This window comes from Osmia lignaria, chromosome 10 (assembly GCF_051020975.1).
Source record: "Osmia lignaria lignaria isolate PbOS001 chromosome 10, iyOsmLign1, whole genome shotgun sequence".
In the NCBI taxonomy this organism is placed as follows: domain Eukaryota; kingdom Metazoa; phylum Arthropoda; class Insecta; order Hymenoptera; family Megachilidae; genus Osmia; species Osmia lignaria.
The window spans coordinates 4,943,581-4,968,064 of NC_135041.1; the positions used below are offsets into that span (position 1 = coordinate 4,943,581).

The window sequence follows — 24,484 nt, forward strand, 5'->3', positions numbered from 1 at the left end:
TTCTGTTGACTGTGAGAAACTTGAGGTACAGATTGTCTTTTTCTATCGTCGCTAGAAAACGTGTTAATTTGTCGCGACACAACGGAAGCACTCGAGTTTCTAACGAACCCGCATTTACATGTTACGTTTCAAAACTCGCTAGCTTTGTTCTCGCGTATGTAGTTCAGTTGATACTCCATCTTTGCATTTCATTAGACCGTGTCGGTTTCTCATTTGGGCGTTAGAAAACGAAAAAGCGCGGACGGAAAATAGGTCGACGCTTTTGTACGCCGCCTTCCGGAGCCACGGTATCAAAGACAAAAATACAAAAAGTTTTCTTAGAGAAAGAATGTACTTCAAGGCATGAGAATATAATGCCGGTGTGCTTCTGTTTTGTATGCTTTGTGAACAAGGGCTTCGTTACTCAAAAATATACCCTTAGATTAATTTCTTTTTTAAACTGAAATATTCAAACTTCCATTGTTTTATCTAAGCACCAGTATGTTAATTAAAAAGTAAAGATGTTTCTTCTTCTTTCGAACCTGCATAATTCAGATTTTCGTACCGCAACAGGGATTCTTTTAAAATCCTGGAAATCAGGTCATACGAGAATGAAAATGGGCCAATCTCGTCGCCGGCAATCCGGGTCTCTTGCAATCACCAGAAGCAGACGGTGCCGGTGCGGAATTGTCTGCAAAAGGTTCGACCGGTTGCAGAAAAGACGGCTTGATTATGTAGCAAAGGTGAGAGAGCTCTCGACGACACCAAGAACATCGCGTCCACGTGTAATCACTGCTTCAGCAGCCTCGTGTCCCACTTCCGATGAACTCGATGCTTTATGCCGCTCGTCTACGGATCATCCACGCTTCTCTGCCGTCTGCTCTGAGCTTCTTCTATTCAAGGGGTCGCCGAGTCACCGATGGGTGGCTTTAGACTTTCGGCAGCCAGAGAGCCGGCTTGATTAAGCTCTTGGCAAGGTGATGATGTCGCGAGTAGAATCGTCAGAGGTTGTCATCCCGTCGTAAACTCTGGCCAACTCGTTGCTCCTTCGTTTCGTACGTCTCCGTTCCTTCGTGTTTCCTTCCAAGGGCGCCGCGACGGTTTAATCATCGTCGCCACCACCGCTGTCGTGTGCCTTGAAATTTCTCAACTCGTGCCCAATCGCGAAGCAAGAATCGTTTAGCCAAGCAAAAGGCACGGAGTTCTATCAACAGACCTTTGGATGAAGTGCTTTTTAATTAACCCTTCAGACTCCACGTCGTTGTACAATTATCTCGAAGCTCAGATTTGTATTATTAAAGAATTTAATATTTTAGCGATTGTCGTGAAAATTATATGCCACTTGTCGAACCAGACGCATTTGCGTGAAAAATAGGTTAAGTTTCTATAAAAGTGAAATCGAACCGGGTGAAATATTAACAGGATCGTCGGTTTCCGTAAATAAGGCCTTGAACGAAAGTAAAAGAAAGTGGAAGATCAGTCCATAGAGCGACCGGTACAATTTACGGTGTTGAATTATTAAAGAACGAAGGTCCACGGGTTCTCTCTCTGGGGTATCGACACCCCTTAACCTTCGAAATTCGTGGCCCGTAATGGTACCTGGGAGGCACGGTTAAAAATTCATCAGGCTGAGCCACCGCGGCGCTTTTTATCTCATCAAATAGTAACGCGCGGCGGTGAACCGTTAGAAGATGGAACGGTTTCTTTCTACGTGAGCCATATGCTAATAGCATATCGCAGGGAAAATAAAAAACAAAAATTAATGCATGAATTTCTATGCTAAATACTGAATGCAATATTTCGTTACAAGGCGTGCTTGAAATTCGTAAAAATGATAAAAAGTGTTGCAAAATACCACCCGCCTTATCTTTTTGCGAGCATTATAATTTTTTAAAGTTCAGCAAAATTTCACAAGTTTATGGTCATCGTAAATTGCACGAAATGTAATTATTATTCAGACGCTTTTTAAGTAAATTTTTCTAGTTTCGCGAGGAGAGTACAGTGTGTTATAGTGAAACTTTTACAAGCCTATCTGACGAACAGGAAAAGTGTCTTTCGTTGTCGATCGACATAGTAAGTCACTTTTCGTTAATGGAACCCGTCACTCGTCGCGCCCTTTCGCGATCCAACACGCGGCGTACAGACAGAAAGGAAGTGTAGCAGGAAAAGCTAAAAATGAAGAAACAGAATGGATAGGTACGCACGTGTGTATGCTCGCGTCGAAGGGAATAACAGGATAAGAGAAAGAGGGAGAAGGTAAAAGGAGCGAAAAACCGGGATTCAATCTGCATTCAATATTGATTTCAATCCGATATCGCGGATTCCAATTTTTGTGATTTACTTCTTACGCAGACGACGCGACATGGAAACTATGTGCACAGTGAAAAAGGGCTGGTCAGGCTTTTTCGAAAGTCAACTTGAATGGATATCAATGTCGCGCCATCATCGATCAGACGTTGAATTACGAGCAACTTGAAGCATTGTTCGTCCGAATGAAATACAACTATAAATCTTTAAATAATGAACGGGTGTTAACTAATGCTCTCTCGAAAAATAAATCTTCTCGAATTTTGGCACGCTATCTTTCCGTGGAAGAATTATTTGTTTCCTTTGTATCTTGCTCGTTCACTAATCACTTTCCGAATCGAAGTTTCCTCGGAACAAGAGATATAAGAAACGGGAGAATCTTTCACGTTACCCGTATCAATTACAAGAAGTCAATGAGCTAGAAGAAACACCTAACGAGCAAAGTTCCAGAACATTAGAGTTCGCGAAGGCAGCCGTCCACCAATAACAGATAACAAATTATCGGCTTCATTTCGCGAATGACGAACTCGTTCGCGCAATATATCTTGATATATTATCCGGAACGGAGGCGTCGATGAAATCCAGCATTCGCGTGAATTTTAACGATGAAACAGGAGAAGCGAGTTCTGCTATTCTGATACATCATGAAATAATTTTGTAACTGATAAACTTACCTACATTTTCGAAAATTTGCAACAACCGTCTAGTATATTAACTTCAATAAAAAAAAATTTACAACGAAGTACCGAATTTTTGTCGTCGATAACCATGGAACAATTACAGATTATCATGCTTCGGTTCGGGTTGAAGCGAAGTTGAAGCTCCTTTTTTTCCCCGTTTCGCGGTTTAGTGCCGGTCTGGAGCGAAGCATTTTGCGCGACGCCGACGTCGCCGACGACAAGGACGCTCGAGGGTTGTTCGCGCCGCGCAATACACCGATCCTTCTCTCTTACCTTCTCGCGTGTACACTCCGGTGATTGCGTGAACGGCGTGTCGCGCCTTTCGGGCCGATTCGAGGCTCGTTAGCGTGGCTCGAGCACCCACTGTTTCACCCGACCTTCGAAAACCATGGAACGAGGAAGAGAGAACGAAAGATCGACGCGACGGAGCCGGCGAGAAGGAATGTACAGGGCGAGAAGAGCCGGGACAAAGCGACGATAAACAAGAGTCACGGTGGTAATTAAAAAGTTAAGCTTCTAAGTAGCGATAGAATGGCGGAAACGGCGCAAAAGTGAAGAACAAACACAGACGGAGAGGCTCGAGTGAAAACGGACGGGGGCAATGAAAAGAGCAAGCAGAGATGAAACTCTGCAGACGGGACGCGACGTTTAGAAAGAGACAGACACGATTGACAATTACTTGTTCGGATAATAGAACCGTTTCGTTGGCTCCAATTACCGGCATCGTCGAGCACCATCTACCATCGGTTCCTCTTCGTGACAATTCTCTGTTTACAATTTCGTTGTTTGCTCGAGACGACGGAGAAAGGGTTGCACCACCGCAGACCCTGTACCACCGAGAAATCTTATCGCTCGTCCAATCCTGTTCCTCGCTTCTTCGACCACTTCTACGAATTTATTCTCGATCCTTTCCCGTTTCTCGGATATTTCTAGTCGAGACGATTGTTCGCCACGAGAAGCTGAAGACCCAATTTCTTTAAAAGAATTCTTCGCAAAAGAGGAAAACTGTGACGACAAAAATAATCATATGTTCAATATGATAATATGAATTACCGAAGATATTAAAAATTAATCTTCTAATTTTAATCAAAGACACGGTGTACATCTGGAAACCTCTATAAAAGATCATCTCGCATGTGTTGATTGTAAGAACATACGTAGAATAACGATAATCAATCAAAAAAGAATATTCGTTTTAAATTTTGATTTGCTAGTGTACTTTGAAAAAATGGAACAGCGTTAGTCAAAGGGTAAGAGGGTCATGAGTTGCAAAAGTCGAAGGAACTCATTTCAATGGTTCGTTGGAAACGGAAACGAAAAATCGGGCACACAGGAAAGTGTAAACAAGTTTTCAGAGGAAAAAAGGAGAAGGAAGAAAGGTGGGATAAGAGAAGGATTCCACGAACGGAATCGTGAGAATTTTTCGTTGCAACTACCACGGAACTTTGTGTTTGCCTTTTCTCTTTCCCCGCGTTGTGTACGGTTGCTTCCAGCTTTCTCGTGATTATCCGTGGAACGGATTTAAAACTGCGTTAGCACCGGATCTGCGAGCACTCGTGCGCCACCATAATCCATTTACTTACAAGTTTGTTGAAAGGCGTCTAAACACCGACAAACCGAGATAAAGAAAAGTAAGTCTTGCCTCTTAGATACCAAGTTAATCAGATTTTCCGTGAATTTACGTTTTACAATAACAAGGCTGTGCCAATGTTTATTCTATTCTTTGAAAAATATTTCAATTCTTAAAATAATTATAAAATTATTTGCAATAGGTAATTCATCTAATTTAAGTTCTACCTTGCATTATCAATTAATATTTCTCCTGGTAAATTTCAGACATAAATTCATAAGGAAAATTAGAGAAGTTCCTCTTTTTCTTGCTAGCATAGCCGAGAAACAAGATTGTCACAGAAGGATACGGAAAGTCCGCCGGAGAATGTGGCTGCCGCGTTCACAAGAAGAGCCTCATCAAACTGAAATTTCGCCGGGAATCTTATCCCAAATTCATCGTTGCAATAAACTCCGCGTTACAGCTTGTACACGAGTGGTCCCAGCCTCCCCTAAAGCCGAGGGTTGTCGGCTCCGAGACACGACAGGCGAAAAGAGAGAAGCTAAGAGGGGATGTTAGGGATAGAAATTCCGTAGGTAAAGCAAGAGGTCCCGAATTTATACAGAGTTGCTCCGGCGCGAAATGTATATTTAATGCCATCATTCTAGAAAGCAACCGGCCTGGCCCGTTTATATTTCAATCCTTGGCAGGATTGTTTGCTACTTCTTCTTCCTTGCCAACCCTTGATACCTACTTCTATCTTCAACAATATTCCAACACCCTGAACTTCCTCACTTTCTTCTTAATCTATCAAATATATTTTTTCCGAAGAAAATTCACTGTGCCGTTCTTCAAGGTCTTTGAAAAAAATATCACCACGCGGATTTAGTCAAAATTTCAGGTGGTTATCCCCCATAAATTATTTTCTCGGTAATTAAACTTCGTGCACTCTTGCTTTCGACCGATTTTCTGCTCTCGCTTTATCGTGTCCGCAAGTATACGTTCTATTTCTTCCGCCGGTACGATGAAAAGTGTGCAGAATAAAAAAGCATACGGCAAAGAACTCTTAATTTTGCGTCGAGATAACGCTCGGTTCCACATCGTAATAAGGGCAGGGTAAAAATAAGAAGAACTGAATGAGAAGGTTTTAATCATCCCCCGTATTCCCTAGCCGTTGCTCTTTCTAAACGTTGTATTTCTAGGTCACCGCGAAACTCGAACCAGGAAAAAATTATTTTTTAAATCTCAAGACTTTCTCTCATTTTTCACCACGATTTTCTTCTAACAGTATACCTTCAGGCTTCAATCCTTTTCTGTCATAAATGCAATAAGAAAATATAATTGTATTAACGATATATTTTTTTACTAGAATTATAATCAAATGGAAATACCCCTTAATTAGTTATATTTTCGAATGTAACGGATGAAATAGTGGTCGAAAGAAATCCAGTATTACTTATTATTATTGCATTTGGCTGTTACAAAATGGACAGCCACGGTGGTACCTTATCGCGGTTTTACAGCCGTGCAAATCCCACGTAGGGCTTCTTAATACTTTACTACCGTCATGTAAACGTAAAATCACCCCAGCGTCCAATTTCCCGGAGTTGCAGTCGTCGATGGAGCAGCAGGCTGATGCGATGCGGTTTCCGGAACGCGTTCGTGCTACTATCCGCCAGTATCGTGGATCCTGGATCTCGAATTGGACGTTGTTTTATTGGGCGTACCGGTGTTTTATAGATTCCGATTTCCTCCAGGTCCGCTGAAACCACTCGAGTTTCTCCCTTTTGACCCGCGCTTCCAGCTCTGCTTCGCCTTTAACCTGATCGAGCTTCGTTTTCAGATCGAAGCGCAACGACTTTCTTTCTCGTTGAGCGATCAAATCGATGCGAACCGATCGCACCGAACCCACTACTTCTCATTCCTTTCTTTTGTCCTCGAATCGACCACTTCGATTCTTGCTGAAAGGTCAGCCTCGAGTAAAGGCGACCAATTTTATCGTTCGATGCGTACTTTTGGAGATACACAGATGGAGAGGCTTCTCGGTCGTGTTCATTCGATTTCTTATATAAAATAAGAATTTTGAAGACCGACGTTTGAATACTACAAATTTTCCATTGTAATTTGAAAAATTTCCAATTCTTCTCGGTAATTTCTTTCTTATGAAGTATCTATAGTACTGACAGAGCTACTGATTCCATCAAATATGAAACAGTCTGAGTGTTAATTCAGTCAGAGGTTGACGAAGTTAGAGGAGAGAAGTAAGAAAATTGCTGGGTACGAATGATTTGTTCCACGTGTTTTCACGAGTGTGGCGCCAAAGCTCGTGCAAGATGCAAGAGCCCTTCCTGTCCCTAGCCGTCTATTCGAACCACGTGTTGTAACTCTCGCGGAACGTATGGGGTACGGAGCGTCCCCTAGGACAAACGTACAACGTCGAAACTTTTCTTCCCCTTATGAAATTGTAACGCAGCCTCGGGATTAGCATGGGAGCATCGTCTGGCCTTCGAACGAGAGACGTGCACACGATCGCGTGACGAGTCACGGGACACTGCGATCCCATCGAATCGATCCACCCAGCGAGATAGACGCGTCCATTTTCATCCCCAGTTTCGATTTAAGTCGGCGAAATTAATGGAACCGACGATCGTTCCCTTCCGCGAGACAATTCCGTCGCGTTCGAACGGTTCATTATGGAAATACACGTCCGTACGAACCATATTGCATCACCGATGTAATTTACTTCGTATGGAGAATGAACTTGTCGTGGATTACGATTGATCGATCGTATTTCAGATCATTTCCAATTCCTCGACACTTCCAGCGACAGCTGGGATAATTAAATCGAATTTTTTCAATTAAGACTTTCAATCTGCAATATTGATTTATATTTGATCTCAGTGTTAATAGAAACAGACGTACATAATATGCAGTGGAACTGCCAACGTTTGATGCGTACTTATTTTTAAGTTGAAAATAATGTAGAAAATTAAATAGATAAAGGATGAAATATAATTTAACATATTGAATGCCGTAGCAAATTACACGTGCCTGAATAATTAGAAAAAGATAATAGAAAAACATTATTTTCAATAATATTGCATTTGTACAAATAATGTAAGATAGTAAATAGAAAACTTGAAATTTGAAAATTAACTATTCCTATTCTTATTAATTAGAGCTTCAATACGTCCCACAACAAATACCCATTTTCACTGCGGCATTCAACGCGTTAATCTCCACAATAGCTAATATACATTTCAACAAAAATACCTCGATAAAATTTATAAATTAAACTAGGAAACTTGTCAATCGTTTTAACTGGTTTGCTAGTTCTAGCGTTATAAAACATATAATTTTCTTTGAATTTAATTATTTATTGTCAATGTATTAACCACTACTTATTCTCAACAAACTTTTTCACCTTCAAGATATTCTATTTTCAGAAGTCGAATTTCTGGATATAAGTACCTTTGAATGTATCAATTTCCTCTGAACCCCCCACCGGAAGACGAAACCATAGCACGGTTGGATCTAAAACCACAATCGTTATGCATGTATGCAAAATGCGAAATTGCATTTAGACCCGACTTCTTACGTATCGAAGCCCACTTTTTTCTCTACGCCGAACATTCCACCCTGTGTAACGGTAGCCCTGCAGTCGCGAGAAACACCCATGGGGTTTGTCAGAGAGGGATGGCCGGTGTTGCGGCCTGACCGAGTCTGCGCTAACGTTTTACGGCTACGTTACAGCGCGGCACTAAAGCAAAATCGAAATCCCATTCCCGTTAATTCTCCATGGAATCGAACTCTGCGGTGGCAGGCTCGCAATGGGATTTCATTGTAACTGCACCCGGCTACCGGCTGGCCAACTTTCGCGAATTTTTCATGCCCTCCCCAGGCGCGAACGAAGGGATCAAACGGGTACCGGCTCGCTTTCCCCGTTGCCGAGTATGTAAACTTTCCCGGCTTTCCCGGCAAAAATCTCGTTCTCCTTGGTGGTCTAACTTGATAATGACACCGGGGAACCGGGAACTACCCTGAATCGAGTTCTTCCCGAGAAACGGCGTTTGCATTTATCAACGATCAAATTGAAATCTAACGGGATTCGGACGAGAGTTTAAATTATTCGCCAGGAGATTGAATTTTAAAGACTTTGCTCTTTTGTTTCATTCACGGTGAACAACTTAACGAAGAAAACCGAGGAAACTTTAGTATCCATGGTTGGAAGCATATTAAATTTTTTACGTGTAACATAATTTTATTACAATTTCTTTAGGAATTAACGAAGCAAGATGGTTTTAATACTCGAACACGACCACCAAACATACTTGAAATTATTATGATCCCATCTTAACGAGAATAAAAGAGGAAAATTGGATTCCTAAGATAAATTGATAAGGACGAAATTCGAAAATCAAACGTGGAACGTTGAACGCGTTAATGTTTGGTCAGGTTGCAACGACGCCACGGTAAGCAAAGTCTAAACCGCATTTCCGTTGAATCCTCCATGGAACTAAATTCTCTGCGGTAACGTCAGCTTTGATACGGAATTTTATTGCAACTGTTTCCCTGTAACGGTTCGTGCTGGCTAAGCTTTAACGAAACGCGGCTTCATAGCGTGACAGAGCAAAAGGAAAACTTCAGCTACATTTATATTCGTGTTCGACAGAATCATGCAATAGATGTCCTTTTAAAGATACATGCATAAACTCAACCGAGGCAAACAGAGAAAAAGAACCGGCGAGGGATCGATAAACACGAGTTTCATAGAAGAGTTTGTTTAAAGTAAACGTGGATACTAAAACTTTTGGCTACGATCTAGTAATCTGACATTGCTTCTGAAAAGAATAAAGAAAGACCTTCATTTTATAATGTATTATAATTTCAACAAGATTCGCTCTAGAGCTAACCCTTTTTCAACCATTTCAGGTCACATCGGAAGTGGCAAAAAAAAAACATTCGGCCATTCGTTCAGATTTTGACTCATTAAACACTTTTACCGTTTGGCCTGTACAAAAGTGACAGAAAGTCTAAATGCTACAGCCCCCTTCTCAAGATTTTCAAATGATAAATATAATTCGTTTACGAATATGTCTGGCTATCCTTTTCCTGCAACACCTTTTTTCGTCCAACGTGTTGCAAATAAAAGTCCTTTTTACACACAGGACACCCACACTAAGAACGCGAGAGAAACAGAATACGCGAACGTTTTACACGCATCAATTTACTATTCGCAAACCGGACGAACAATGATAATTAAAGAAAATTGAAGGGAAAAAAGGACCGGCTGGAAATTCGATCCATTTTGGCCGGGCCAATCGAGAGGACGAAACTCGAGAGTTACCCTTTTTTTTTTCAACTACGACCCCCGTCCACCGATCGTCCGTTGTTCTCCGCTTTTAAATTATTTTTTCGTGTCGTCACAATCGTCACATCTGGCCAAAGAGACGGACCAGCGTTGCCACGCTCTGTTTCTGTTTCTCCTTCTCTTTTCCACGTGTGTTTTTTCCCCCCGTTCTCTACTTGGGGTGGTTTTCGGTTTCGCGACAGGTGGCACGACCAACGATACGTTGCTGGAATAATTGCATTTTCGAATTGTCGTTTTCTACCCCATGCCGGAGCGTCGTTTCGACGTTCTTTGTGCCCGGCCATAGAATCGGTATCGAGAAAGAGTTCATTTTTTTTCTTGGAAACTCCTCCTTGCCCCTCCCGAGGGAATTTCGATGGAATTCAATGGCCGATTTCAATGGAGCGTAGAAGGTAAAGATACGTGAAAAGCTACTACTCGATGTACCGTTCGATACCTTGAAAATTGTTTTCCCTTACGTTCTTCTACGATCATTCCGTACCTTTTTTCCCTCTCTTTTTATCGCTTCGAGTAACTCGAAAAATTCGACGCTGTTTTCCAACCGTTCGCCGACGAACGCTGTTCAAACGCTTTTCAATTTATTGGCCACAATCCACTGGAAATTTAATAACATCCCACGCTCTCGTTATCCCCGCTTGTCATCAATAACAACTGCGACTCTTCTTGTTTTCGCGTACACAAATACTTTGCCGACGTCCATTTCGCGGAAAATCTGTTGGGATTTTGGCGTACTCGCATGGATATCGCGCGGAACAATGAACAATCATTTTTCCGATATTCGATCGATGGGAAAATGTTGTTCTCGTGTTTTTGTAACAAAGAAGAAAACACGTCGTTGCGAAACAATAGTAACTAGCATAGTTTGCTTTCATTTATCTATGCATTCTTTACAGAACAAACAATTCTAATTCTGAGATTTGTCAACCGAAAATTTTCTATAGTTTCTCTTTGATGTATCAATCAAGTATCGTTTCGTTCGGATCGAATTTAAATTGCTTTCTTGAAACAAGTCTAGTAACACTGAAATTGGTGTGTCGATGGCCACTTGCTGTCCGGTTGTTGACCACTGAAATAAAATTGCTTTTAAACCCCTTCCAGGGCTCGTAAGTTTCGAGTTGGTCCGGCGAACTTTCGATCGGTTTGTTGCAATGGTTCGCAGGAAGACGGAAATCCGATCTGTGGAAACACACTTCTTCGTCCTTTTGTCTTCTTTTCACCCGTTACACGAAACGCCTCCATCGAAATTGCCATTAACCTTCGTTCCTCCGCTTCTTCTTCGTTACTGCCTCTCCTTTTGTCCATGATCCGTTCGAATTCGATAACGGGTTATCTCGAACGACCAAACGGCTCTCGATTTCGATTCGTGACATTTCCTAGAGAACCCTGCTTCCGACGAGAGAATTGATTTTTGCAAACGGCTTCTCGTTCAAAATCACGACTCTCTAAGTGCAAACATTTCACGGTATGAAACGAATCTCGCGAACATCGGATTGCACTCCTCAGGGCTTTATCATTCGATCCACAATTTGTAGCAGATTTAACTTCACCGAGGTGTCTGATAACCCATCTGACCTCCATAGGATTAAAATTTAAGAACAATCGAGGTGCTGCACCTTGTAAATGCTATTTCCTCTGAGAAAGAAACGAAAATCAAGTTGTATGATATCGCTCGGACCAGAATCGACTTCGTGGAAAACGATGAAAAACGAACGAGAAGAGGGAAAATCGGTCCGTGAAACAGGCCCGTGAAACGTCACGGATTTTCAGGGTGGCGAGTCCATTTTCAGCGAGGTGCATTAAGCTGAACGTCGATTTTTCGACACGAAACGCTCGTATCCAGGCGGGATGAAAGAAAAAGCCGGCTGGAAAAGTCGGGATACAGTTCGCCTACAATGGATCGTTTAACCGGTCCGAGTCGTCAGCTGTCGCGATGATGCAGACGACATTTCGACCAACGTGATTGACAGTTTTATGGGGAACGGCGAAGACCGTTTTTCGGATTTACGGAAAAGAATCACAGATTTTATCGTCGGACCAAACTGCAAGCGAAGCCGAGGAGGGTTACGCGACGTTTGATGTTAATCCAATGACTACAGATCCAACAAGGCTAGTTTTCTGTGCTCAAGACTGCTCTCTGCACGCAGATCAAATCTCATCTGGGGTGTCTGGGACCTCCTAAATCATGACCCCCCGAAAACAAAGGCATATTCAGTCTTTTACATCTGCAGTCCACTGGTTAATCGAAGCGTGATGCTGCGGCAGATGGCGTTTTTCGGACTGTTTCGGACAAGTAATATGTTCAATTGTAGGAAAGTGTGAGGAAATTTGTTTGACAGTTTTAGAAAAGACACTTACCTCGCAGTTTGAGTGACTGATGTTGCTGAGATTCAACCTGAACACCTTGTCCCTATAACAAAGAACATCCAACGTGTTAATTAAACGATTCATGCTAAACGAAAGAATAATTAACAGACTAATTTGCAAATTTTCATTCTATAAATCTACATTATTCCAGCATACTTTGCTTTCGATTTTCTTTATAGGACCTTAAATTTCCACAGCCTTCAACCTTTTCAACATTCGTATACACTTTCCCATCAAATCACGAGCTGTTTTTCGTTTCCTTTCTATCGCTCGCTTTTATTAGGACCTCCCACGCTGAAGCACGATTCTTCAGCTGATTCGTCGGAAAAAAAATAAGAATACTTATAAGGAAGGAAAGTAACGAGGGTCTTCGAAACTTTTCCCCGGTTCAGCGAATACGACATTGAAGCTTGCATTTCCTTCGTGTCCCAACGACGCGACGCGACGTGTTTTTGAAGGAATTTTCTTAAGACGATCGAATTCCTAACAGCTCGATTACACGCTGCTCCCAGGTATCCTAGATTTGCTACAGCATTTTCTGATCTCTTTAATAAGAAATCGAAAAGGCTTGAAGCACCTATTAAATCTTCCCATCATCGATAATTATTCCAAAAATAGAATCAACCATATAGCTTAAAATGTATCAGAATTTTTTTTTATGCTTCAACGGTCGCTGTTGCATTTGACGAAAACAAAAGTGCGTGTGTCAGGGGATCGAGCGAAATGTTACACGCAACGTGAAACATCGGTAGCTCGTAAATCGAATTTACCCAGTTTCCAAGCGTTTCGCAACATTAACGCCGACGCGGCGCATAACTTTATTTCCAATAACCATTTATCATTGGGCTTCGATGGAAGCACGCAGTCAGACGGAATGCGGGAGAAGCGTGATAAGAGGAAAGAACACCCTACAAAGAGAGAGAGAGAGAGAGGGTCGGGGGAGGAGAGCGAGGTAGTTGGTTCCACCACCCCTCGAGCTTTTCCTTCCTCATTCATCCTGTGCACGCCGCCGTGAAAAAGTAAATAGCGACGTGGAAAAACAAATCCGTACTTTGGAATCCAGCCGCGTCGGCTTCTCGCTCCGAAGAACTTTCCAAGGGCTGAGCAGGTGGATGGGAAAGGCGGGGCGAGCAAGGCTCTGTGTACGTGCGAGATCGCGTCGCTTCGAGACGGAAGTGGAAAGGAAAAAATTTGTACGAAAGCAATTTGCAGGGGTGATCGATGGCGATGGGAACGCGACCGTGAAGTCATCGTGTTTTCGATTTAAAAAATATCGCACAGTCAGCTTCGAAATCGGTGACCATGGACCGAAGTTCACCGCTAAATTTTCATCCCTTTATTTCTCACTTTCGTAAACTTTGATCGATTGATATCAATTAAATATTATAATTATGTATAATATTCACCCTGTCGTGTGTTCACAATTTTGAAAAATATTGAACAATATGAACCTTATTGTAACGAATGAATGATATTTCAATCCTTTCAGTGATTAAAATTTTGCGACTCGCAATCTATCCATTTGATTACAACGTGGTTCGTTTGTTACACGAGAAACGAGAGACACAAAAGAACATCGGTAGTTGAAACGATTATCACAGTCTCAAACGGGGTATAACAATACACGCTTATCGATTTCAAACGTACGTGCAGCATTATGCCGTATCAATTGCCAAAATGGTCAGCATCGATCATGCGTGAAATCTAATCACATACCGCTGGATTTCGATTGATTCGCTAAATGCGTTTACCATGTTTCCAGAATCCTACTATATTCGCGTCCGTTTAATTATGTAAAATATAGCAGTATCCTTTGGTGTTACGTTTTAATGGCGTGAATTTTATGGTTGTACTGTACTCGACGTTACAGAAATTTTGAAATTACCATTGCTCTAATCAAATCATAAGCTTTCTAATTTACGAATTTCAACGATCAAAATCAGTGTGAACGACAGTGATTGAAATGTCAATAAAATGTATTGAATTAGAAAAATTGCCATACACAGGGAAACGCTTTATGGAATACACAGTACACGAGGTAGATATGAAATAGAACATTTGTTACGATCGTATTCTGTTGCCATTATAAAAATTTACAATCTTCGTGTTAATGGCTATAGAAAAGTATCGCTGAAAGTGCCATAAATACGATAATCTATGTGACACTTGCAGTGCATTAACGTGTACTCGATACACCCATGGCCCCACTATCACGAACCTGACGTTTATTGCTGAGTGAGAACGATGAAACTAATCGATGTCATCGTTTTACACCATTATCGACAGGAGAAGTAGCCATTAACCATTAAACTTTTCATTCGAAACCATAAAATGTGACAAGTATCGCCACGACTACGAGTTCTTACTTCGTGTATATAAAAAGGAAGGTGAAAAAAGGGGTTGAACAATGGAGGACGATAGAACACAAGTCGTAGAAAGAAAAACGAAAGGGTCCGCGAGAAAATAACGAATCGACTCAACGTGAATAAGGGAAACGAGAGAGAGAAAAAGGGGGAACAGGGAATCCTTGGCGAAAGATAATTTCCATGAAATTGCGGAAATACGAAGAAAATCGAGGGGTTTGTTAAGAATGAAGCGAGAAGGAGCGATCGCAAGATTTTTCGTGTCGCACAGCTATTTGCCGGAGACGAGATTTGATAGTCGACACCGCGATATCCGCGAACGCAAGCGTTTTTTCTTGCAACCAGTCAACGACTCCCGAGTCTGATAATTGGAAGCGTTCAATTAGCGTGCCTTAATTGTAGAGCGAACCGCAACCAGGCCGCCGATTCTCGAACTATAATTAATGGGTATCACCTTTCTAATTAACGAGGAACGATGCTCGGACGTAGTATCGATCCGTGCTTGCAATAGAGGAGGGAAAAAGGGATCATAAAGGACAAGGGAACGTTGGAAGGGGCGAACAGACCTATTAGAAACACGTACGTAGTGACCCGAAAGATAAGTGATCCTCGTTACCTACATATTTTCTACGGAAGATAAACGAAGAAATGAGACCTAAATGAAAATTTATTCCTTAGTTTGCATATTTAAAAAAAAAATGTAAACTGATGTGAAACTGTCGGAAATGATTTTGTGATATTTTCATAGGGACATAGCCTAGTTGTTCGCACAAAGGTTAATGTTCTTAACGCAAAATGGTTGGTTGCCAGTCATAGCAAACAATGGATTAGAAATTCGTCTATTGTTCCTTTACGAACTTCAATCAGAATATTCTACACAGAATGTTATTTTGGTAATTTAATACAGTGTTTAGTGAAAACAATGTTGATGAACACACAATACGGTGTTTGACAAGTTTCAGTCAGAGGATATAACCCTTCAAAATAAACTCAAGTAAACAGCTGTTATCAATTAAAATATGTAATTTTGAATAATTCGTGATTTTGAAAAATATAAAATTTTCTAACAATTTTCTTCCATTTTTATCATCTATTTTCTTTATTCCTTTGGTTCTTCGATTTTCTCAGTTTCCTCCTTACCACACGCGCAAGATACAAGCACGGTTCTTACACGAGCTGCAGGATTTATTATCACACAGGTCGAAGCATTATCGAGCAATTTGTTTTGACGTATCGATTTAACTCCATCGCCGTGTCCGCTCGCCCCTTTGTCCATTATTCCAAGCGGAAACACTGATCTCTTTTTATTTTTCGTTCGATCGACACGGTACTATGACGAGAGCCGTTGTTTTTATGAAATTTTTCCGGCCGCAAAGGGATGTTATTTTTCTCTATTTCCACCGCGCGAAAGGTGGAACCCGTGATAATTTTAACAAGGTCCGGCGAGATTGTCGCGTCACAAAAGTGAATAAATCCGTCGTTCGAACCAGATTTTTTTTTTTTTTTTTTCTATACGCGTCCACGAGAAAAGTCGAACCGCGGAAAATTCGTTGCTCGTCGAACCACGAGAATCGACAAAGCTGATAGAAATAACGGTTCACCGTTACCGAAATCCGTATATACGTAGATCGTTAATCAACGCCCGGAAAGTGGTTACCACCTGGCAATCTGCCAGTTATCGAATTAATATCGAATTTCGTAATTCAACGATGCTAATTAACGCGTCAACGCCTTTCCACGACGGAGAATTGTTTTCGACGCTTTCATTCCATACATTTCACCACGGCACGTTTCGCGAACGCGAATAACTGTGTCCAATTAAGGGGAAAAAATTGCTACGCGAGAGAATAGGTTCGTACACAATTTTCCTAAAAATAATTATCTCTTCGTTGACGGTTCGAAATAATCGAGAAACACGATCGTTTCTTTCCTGTCCGATCAAAATTCAAATTCGAAACTTGACTGGCTCGAATTTATTTTATGACGCGTAGCCTCGGCTGGAATACGCTAATAACGTGGCAGCGTTTTATTCGAGGGCGCTTAATTAAATTACAAACCGGCTTTACCCTTTCATTTGAAATCGAGAGGCTGATCGTTGAATCGGCTCTCATGGATCATAGAGCTTAATCGTTTCACATCATTGGGAAAGGAATGTCGGAATGGTTTTCCTTTTGCGCGAGAATTCTTATCGGAATCCGATATTACGGAATGGGTTACGTACGCGGCCCGTAAGGCGGATAAGGTGAGGCGCATCGAGCACGATGGAACGAAGCCAGGAAACAGGAAACGTTAAAATTCAGCGACTCTTCTATTTTTCTCCATCTGTCTCGTCTGTGAATGCAATTTATCGTAAGTCGCGTTTCTACCCTTGCTCGTTCCGTATGGTGAGCGTTCATCTCGTTACCGAAACGAACGGTGTTACTTTAAAAGCGTAGGCGCATCTTACGCGCTCGTCATTTCTTTGCCTCGCTGTCACCCTTATCCGATTTACTTCGCCCCTACAGTAATCTCGTTTCTGTCGTGGATCACCCTCGGTCACGAGGAAACTTTGTTCCGACTGAAAATTATTTCACGTCGTTCGACGCGTCTCGACGAGTTTCCCGCCACGTGTAATAAGCTCGCGAAATTCAAGTTAAATCGAAAACAATTAGGCGAAAAATTATTCAGGAAATCTATATACTTAGAAATTTGGGAATTTATTTATTTCTTGTACCATTTTCTCTGGGAACACACGGCACGAGATCAACGAAGTTTTAACGACCCTGTTGCGAATTCGATGTCATTCGCGTGCGAAAATGAATTTATCGAAATACTAAATTTAACAGTTTATTCATCGAGGCGCTTTGAAATTCAATGCCAATCGATTATCCGGAAATTATCTATTAGATTAACATAATGCAACTTTATTGATCAGAATCAGGATTAAACCTTCATTACCCTGACTATTTGGCAAATGAACCGCGTAAGCACCGCTCAATCCAATGAATATGGCCGGAATGAATTGTCCTTATTCGAATCGTCTGTATGATTTGATGAGCCTTGTAATCCCAATGAACTTGATAAAACGATTCTAGCGCTCGTTAAATTGATACACTCGTGTATTAGCCGAAATACATGGTATCCTGAAAAACTGAAAAAAAAATTCGAAAATGTAACAATATCGTATAAATATTACAAATTTCGTTACAAATTTTATTAATAAATATTACAAAGTATGTCTCCCGATTGGTCCCGTAAAAAAACATTTTGCATTTTTTCATGCTAATGACTTTTATTGCAAAAAAAAACGTAATGTATCATTTATATTTTTTACCGATTATTACACGCGTGTATCATGGATCTTAATGTTCTATGATGCTACGCAACGATTATTGCCATAATGTCTTTTTCTCTTACCATCGCTCACGAGATATAATCCACGACATAATTTTACCCGTCACAATAGATATATCGCGCGATTCTTGTTCTCGTTTCGTACGAAAATCTCTCTGGTTTGTGTATCCAACGTCTTTCAGACGCTACCCCCGGCAAGCTTCTCCATTACCAGAGCTGTGTAGCATTTCGTTGGCATTTACCAAATTAAGAAGGGAGGCTCACAAAAGAAAACGCTAGTGAATGGCCAGCAGGATAGTAACACAAGGGCCAAAGGAGGAAAGGTTGGAACCGAATCAAGAAATAATACTTCTGTAGTAATGATGCAACGTTCCCTCGTCACAATCTCTATCCACCCTTGAAGAAACCACCCCCTTTTTTTTTATTCCCTCGTCCGACGAGCTACGCTTTAAAAGATAGCCCCCTATTCGAATATTGTATTACCAGTACGAGGCTACCTAAGAAATTTGTACATTGCTTTTTATTCGAACGAAGTATTAGTTTTGCAGATAAATTAAGGGGCTAAAACGATAATAGAAATTTAATTTGATTAAAGCGTGTCTTTTATTTTAAATATTAGTTGCAAATGCGTTAGAATATATAATTCTAATTTCCTTGCGACAAATAAAATCGCTTTATATGGATCAAAATAACGCGAATAAACAATAATGAAACAACGTTCCAGATGCAATTTCGTCGATTAGAGCGTATTCATTTAAACGGCGCCGTCTGGGAAAATAATTACGCGATTACAGGTAATCGCGACTGGCGTTTTTTCCATTCGGCCGATTGTCAACATTAATCGGAAACGTTCTTAAAAGTTCAACCGGCTTAATTCGCGGCGCTCGTTCCTCCGTCCCGTCCCGTTTCTCTCCTACCCCAGAAGGTTTCAGTAAATTAGCTTCCTGCAAATTGAAACGTTTAGCAAACGAAAGCTGGTCTTCCCCTCGTGTACAGAGGAACGTTCCGGTACATAAACGCGGTATGTGTATATTTCAATACTCGAGCTAAGAGTGCATGCAAATATCGCGGAGGAAGCCGATTACAAAAACGAGTGCAGACGCGTTCGAGCATCATTATGGCGAATTTCACGACGCAAGTGTAATTAATAATTTTAATAATGAGAGAAATTTGCGTTCATAGCTATTCGAAGCTAAAATTTTAGATAAATCGAATTCTAGATTCTAAATATATTGAATGCAAGTATTTTTGTTATTAATTCGCGTTTTAAATTAATACATTCGTATCAGAACATTTGTCCCGTAACTTGACAGAAAGCAATTGATAACAAATGAATCACCTGCGTTTTAAATATCGCGAAAAGCTTCGCTTTCCTGTCTCGAATCGATGAATTAATAAATGTTAACGGGAGCAGTTGGAAATCGTGCCACCACCCTCGATCAACGATATCGACCAGTAAAGCTCGTATCAACGCCGAACGCGCGGAATGTTTCACGAGCGACCCAGTTACGTTGTCGAACAAAACGTTACTTTTCATTTCGATCTCGAACCCGGCGATAAATAACGACAAAATTGCTCGTCGATTCGGTACACGCGCCGATATAAGGTCTCGAATAAAAAGCGATCTACAGAGGGATGGGGGCCGAAAGAGAGGGGGGGTGACGATTCGTTGAAATCAGCGCGACGATAATTATGAAAGCCGGCGTGTATTAGCGACGACGTAACACACAAAGTATTTGAAAACAAGGATTATCCGATATTCGATGTTACCAAGAAATTTAATCAATCGAAACGTTGCACGATCCGTGAAGAATTTTAATCACGAAAATGATAAAAATTCAACCCCCAACACGTATACCTCTACGCTCCGTTTCTGACACGCTTTGACGGCGAATAAAAAACGCAACTTTTAGCGGACGATTTTTATCCTTCGATGTTTTAATACTCTAATAATAAAAGAAATAACGGACAGATGGTATAGTATACTCTAGGATAAAATGATTCTTTGCTATATTTGAAATATTTTTAATATGTTCGGCAGGTATTGTGACTCGGATTTAACAAAATGTATACAATGAAACTTGAACCAACATTAAACAGTCAAATTTTATTTATTTCTGTATTTAGAATCATCCCCTAAGCAGTAATACTACATTATGCGGAATGTTCTGTATAAGATGTATGAAACGTAGATTCTTTTCGAAGAATATTATTAAATATACAATATAAAGGTACTTACATGGCACCAACGTATAGAGCATCTCTCTTGCTGTCCAGATAGAGCGTTCTGTAGTACAGCATTCCGCAGCTGAATTCCCTCACGTGTTCTGAAAGCAAAAGTAAACAAAGAGATTAAATAGCATGTCGTTGAGAATGAACCTCGAGGAAATTCATTTCTATTGTTAATGTGCTGATCGCTGTCCGCCGGATCGTTAAATGTTCGTCAGGCCTTTGATAATAACGTTCAGTCGCATCTATGTCGCTCTGTTTGCTTTCTCTCGTTTCACTTTCGTTTGCTTTCGGTAGCACGTCGAATAAAGTCAACCAGCGACTTATGTGACGATCGTAAAACTCGTTAGAATTACATAGCACGTAACGGTATAACTGTCGCTCCTCGTTTCATCGAGGGATAAATGCATTTCTTAGGAGATGGGGAGAAAGTGAGAAATGTAGAATTATGAAGTAATAACAAATAAACGTTAATTCAGAAAGATATAAAGCTATATAGGAGATTATTAGACGAAATGAGATACGTTTATAGAGTATTTTATCAATTAAAGACATGTAATTAAGATGCTTCCCATGGACAGTACCGAGCATGATCGTTTTTAAATCATCCAGTAATAACAATAATAATAAATAACTATTAAATATTAAAATAATAATGATAAATGATTATTAAATAATATATTAATAATATTAAATGGTTGTTAAATAATAAAATAAGAATACTAAATAATTATTAAATCATAAAATAATAAAATGAATAATTAATTATAAGCCTTAACGAGCATTTTAGTAATAGAAAAAGTTGCACAGAATCTCGCCCTTACTACCCCTTCAAAGATAATATTTGATAAATAAAAATGATGTTAGTACTTTTTTCTAAATTTCTTTTCTTATTAAATTAAATTTCTGTATTCTCTATAATGTCATTTTCCTCAGAAAGGCCGACTGTACTTGATGCTGTACAATAAAAATAAAAGAAAATATAATATTTTTTATTTTTAATATCAAATTATCTCATTTCTGAATCTGAAAAATCTCACGAATCGTTCATTCTTTTTTCACGATAAAAGATACATAGTTATTTTTAAAAACAAGATGATACCTCAAACGATCAGAGTTCTTTTCCCATTCCGTATACATAATATGAATCGTGAGAAACACCGCGCAGTATCTCAGAAAAGCATCAAATTATACAACTTGGAAAAAATCGCGTTCTCCTCTTCACTTTTATGGTTTATAAAGAAAAATGTCCGAAGGATGCGAGTTCACGGCTATTTTTCACGACATCAAGTCAAGCCGGCGATCATTTAGGAGCGTGTGCCGCGTAGTTCTTCGGGGTAAAAGTCGAAGGGGACGTTCGTGCACTGACACAGCCATCCTCGCCTCTCGATTCTCCCTGGCTCATCCCCCTTTTTCTTCTCTCCCTCTATCACACTGTCCGACACTGATCTGCTTAACATATGAAAGAAAGCCGCCCTTTCCTAAATATACTCGTTCTCCATTGTAAACTAACACACCGCGAACTACTATATTTTATGCGGTATCAGGACGCGTCGCGGCGTCGTCGAACGAAAGGGGTTCTTTTGCGCGTACGAACGCAAACTCAAACCCTCTTTTACCTTTTTTTTCTCTCTCTCTCTCTCTCTCTCTCGCTAGTTTGCACTGAACCGCGATGCGGGTTCCATCTCCCTTTCATGAATGAATGCAAAAATCTGATCGTCGCTTTATCTCGCGACGAAACGGCGTAGTAACGCGAACCCCCTGAATATGGGACCCACTCGAGAACTGATGTTCGTTGTTGGAGATGGTAACAATGGCGTGCCTCGTATGAATATAATAAATTCCAGATGCACCACACCAGAGAATCGATACACTTTCCTTCGTGGAACATTATCGAATAAAAACGCTTCCTTTGTGTACTACCATCAGACATCGTACTTTGTTACGATCAAAAGTTACAATTGCCATGGATAGATAGAAAGGAAATTCAATACTAACGATAAGTATCCTTTCTCTCACGATTGCTGAGTATAAAAAAGAGCATTTTGAAAATACCATTTAGAAATTCGATTTCATCGTAAAAATTCGGTTTGATGAACCATCGATTTGTTCGACAAATAGAGAATACCACTTGAAATTATTGACAGGTCATCGATACAAATATTAATGCTCCGCGTTTATGAATGATGTTATGCAAACGCGCTGTCTATTTATTGAGACAATGATACGCTAATCACGGAATTTTGGCTAATTGCCAAATATTTGCGAATCGTGCTCGCTTTTGCTTGCCAAAGCCGCTGTGCATTTGAATTTCTCTACCATTTGATGCGCAACTTAATATCTATATAAACTGTATATTAAATTTTGCATAAAACACCGTATACACGATTATTTACTGTGAATCGTCTTGGAATAATAGATAAAAGTTCGTTAAGCATCGAGTAATGATAAGATTGGCCCTCGAGTGTTGCTAACTCGACGAGATATCGTTAAACGACCCCAAGACCGGAAGCTATCCATTTGAATTCGGTGGTTCCGGCAGTAGGTTCGTTCGTTTAAACAGTATTTCTCAATTAACGAAGCCGATGCCCTGTTTCACCACACTTTCCCTGTTATCGTGGCTTTCGTAATCGCGTTCATTAGACTCGATATAAAAGAAGGGCTGCGAGGGAGAACTAACTAGACGAACGAGATACTATCGTTCAAACCCGTCCACCCTATCCTCCTTTCGACCTCGAAACGTCTGCTAAAGTAACTTTTTATCGTTATGAGACGATTAAACCAACCGTGGATCACAATCAAAATGAATTTTCTTATTTTTATGACACGTGTAACAAAGAGAATAGAAATGGTAACTTAGAATCGACGAATTTGGTTTTATTTTAATCAAAATATCCCATCGATGAACGAACACGAATTGGAACAAAGGAATATGGAATTATGATTTGCGAAAGAACAAATTTCAATGGCACGAAAAATAGAGTCTCCGGAACAAGGGTGGCTGAGATTTCCCGAAATTCCATTTCTCTTTCGTCGATATGGCGTTTCGGAACACCTCATTTCTTCGCGAACCGTTTTGGAATAAGAGATCCCCGGAGACCGCTTCGAGTTTAATAAATCGATTCGTGGCTGGGCTAAAACGTGGTTCGCGGTGATATTAAAATTGCGCGTGCCATACTTTGGCTAATAACCTTCGTACCTGGAAACCGACTGGGAACCATTCAATTAAAAATAATTTACATAGTCAGTAATCGTTTCATCATTTTTACTTTTATTTTATATCCCTGTTTCTATCATTAATTAATTATATCGCACCTCTAAACGTATTCACGACGAATCAATTTTTTTACCATAATTTCTTATTGTTAGATTGAAAATCGAATTGATATAAAATTACGGTTAGAGAAGCATTGCTAATTATTTCCAACAAGTAACATGAAATATCGTTTTCCTTTGAAGATCCTTTTACGGAATCAGCCTTCATGCATTCTTTCGTCTTCATCTCAATCATTCGATCACTCGTCGCATTCCACCCATAATGTACCATTATTCGGTGGTCGTTTCGCGTGCATTTCTCACGACTTTCACGGATAAAAATTGAAATTAATGTTCCCTTGAAAGCAGGCACGCGGAAACTTGGCGGGAAAACGATCCGCTCGGTCAAGAGGCTTTCACGCAAACTCGGTAAATCCTCGTTAAGCCCCGACCAACTAGACCACCGATGTCAACGGACATTTCGGACCCTAATCTACTCGCGTAGTGTGCTCACGTTGTTCCATCTCGCATCTAGCACGTGTTTACACTTGCAATGCCAGTAATGGCACGTAGATAGATCCCACGGCACGTGTGCATAAGAATAACAGATTCTCGGTTTAGCTTTCGACTTCGTTTGAACACCTACTTCACGTCGAATGTCATAATTGAAAGTAAATCCGAAGATTTGCAACGGTAGACGATTTAACGCAATACCGTATCGTCGATCCAGGCGGCGCTCCCCTTATCAACACGATCTTATCAATGGACAAACGGATTTCGCGGCACGTGCATCAAAAGTAACCCTATTCGATCCCCTTTCCCCTTCTTGTTCCTTCGAAATGCGAGACAGTAACGAAACGCAGCCGCGATTGAATAAAGTTTGCCACCCTAACCCGCTCGCACAATGTCAGATTAAGTATGCGATCGTTTTTCTTCTTTTCTTTTTTCACGTTCGTCTGGCTTCGTTCCAGTCGGTACCGGCATATGGCCAGCAAAGATTACGAGGGTACCACCGCCGTGTCCAATTTCCGACGTTATTATTATTTTAATCCCT

General features: G+C 40.6%; 1 protein-coding gene across 4 annotated transcripts in view; it reads right to left on the reverse strand.

Annotated features, from left to right (window-relative positions):
- Positions 1–24,484, reverse strand: part of Sema2a (Semaphorin 2a) — a 184,422-nt gene that overhangs the window by 25,055 nt on the left and 134,883 nt on the right. For all 4 annotated transcript variants that reach the window (XM_034340377.2, XM_034340374.2, XM_034340380.2 and 1 more), the window contains exons 2-3: positions 20,186–20,273; positions 12,242–12,293 (exon numbers count right to left, since the gene is read on the reverse strand). In XM_034340377.2, coding sequence (XP_034196268.2) covers positions 12,242–12,293; positions 20,186–20,273 — 140 coding nt within the window. The remainder of the gene's footprint in view (positions 1–12,241; positions 12,294–20,185; positions 20,274–24,484) is intronic.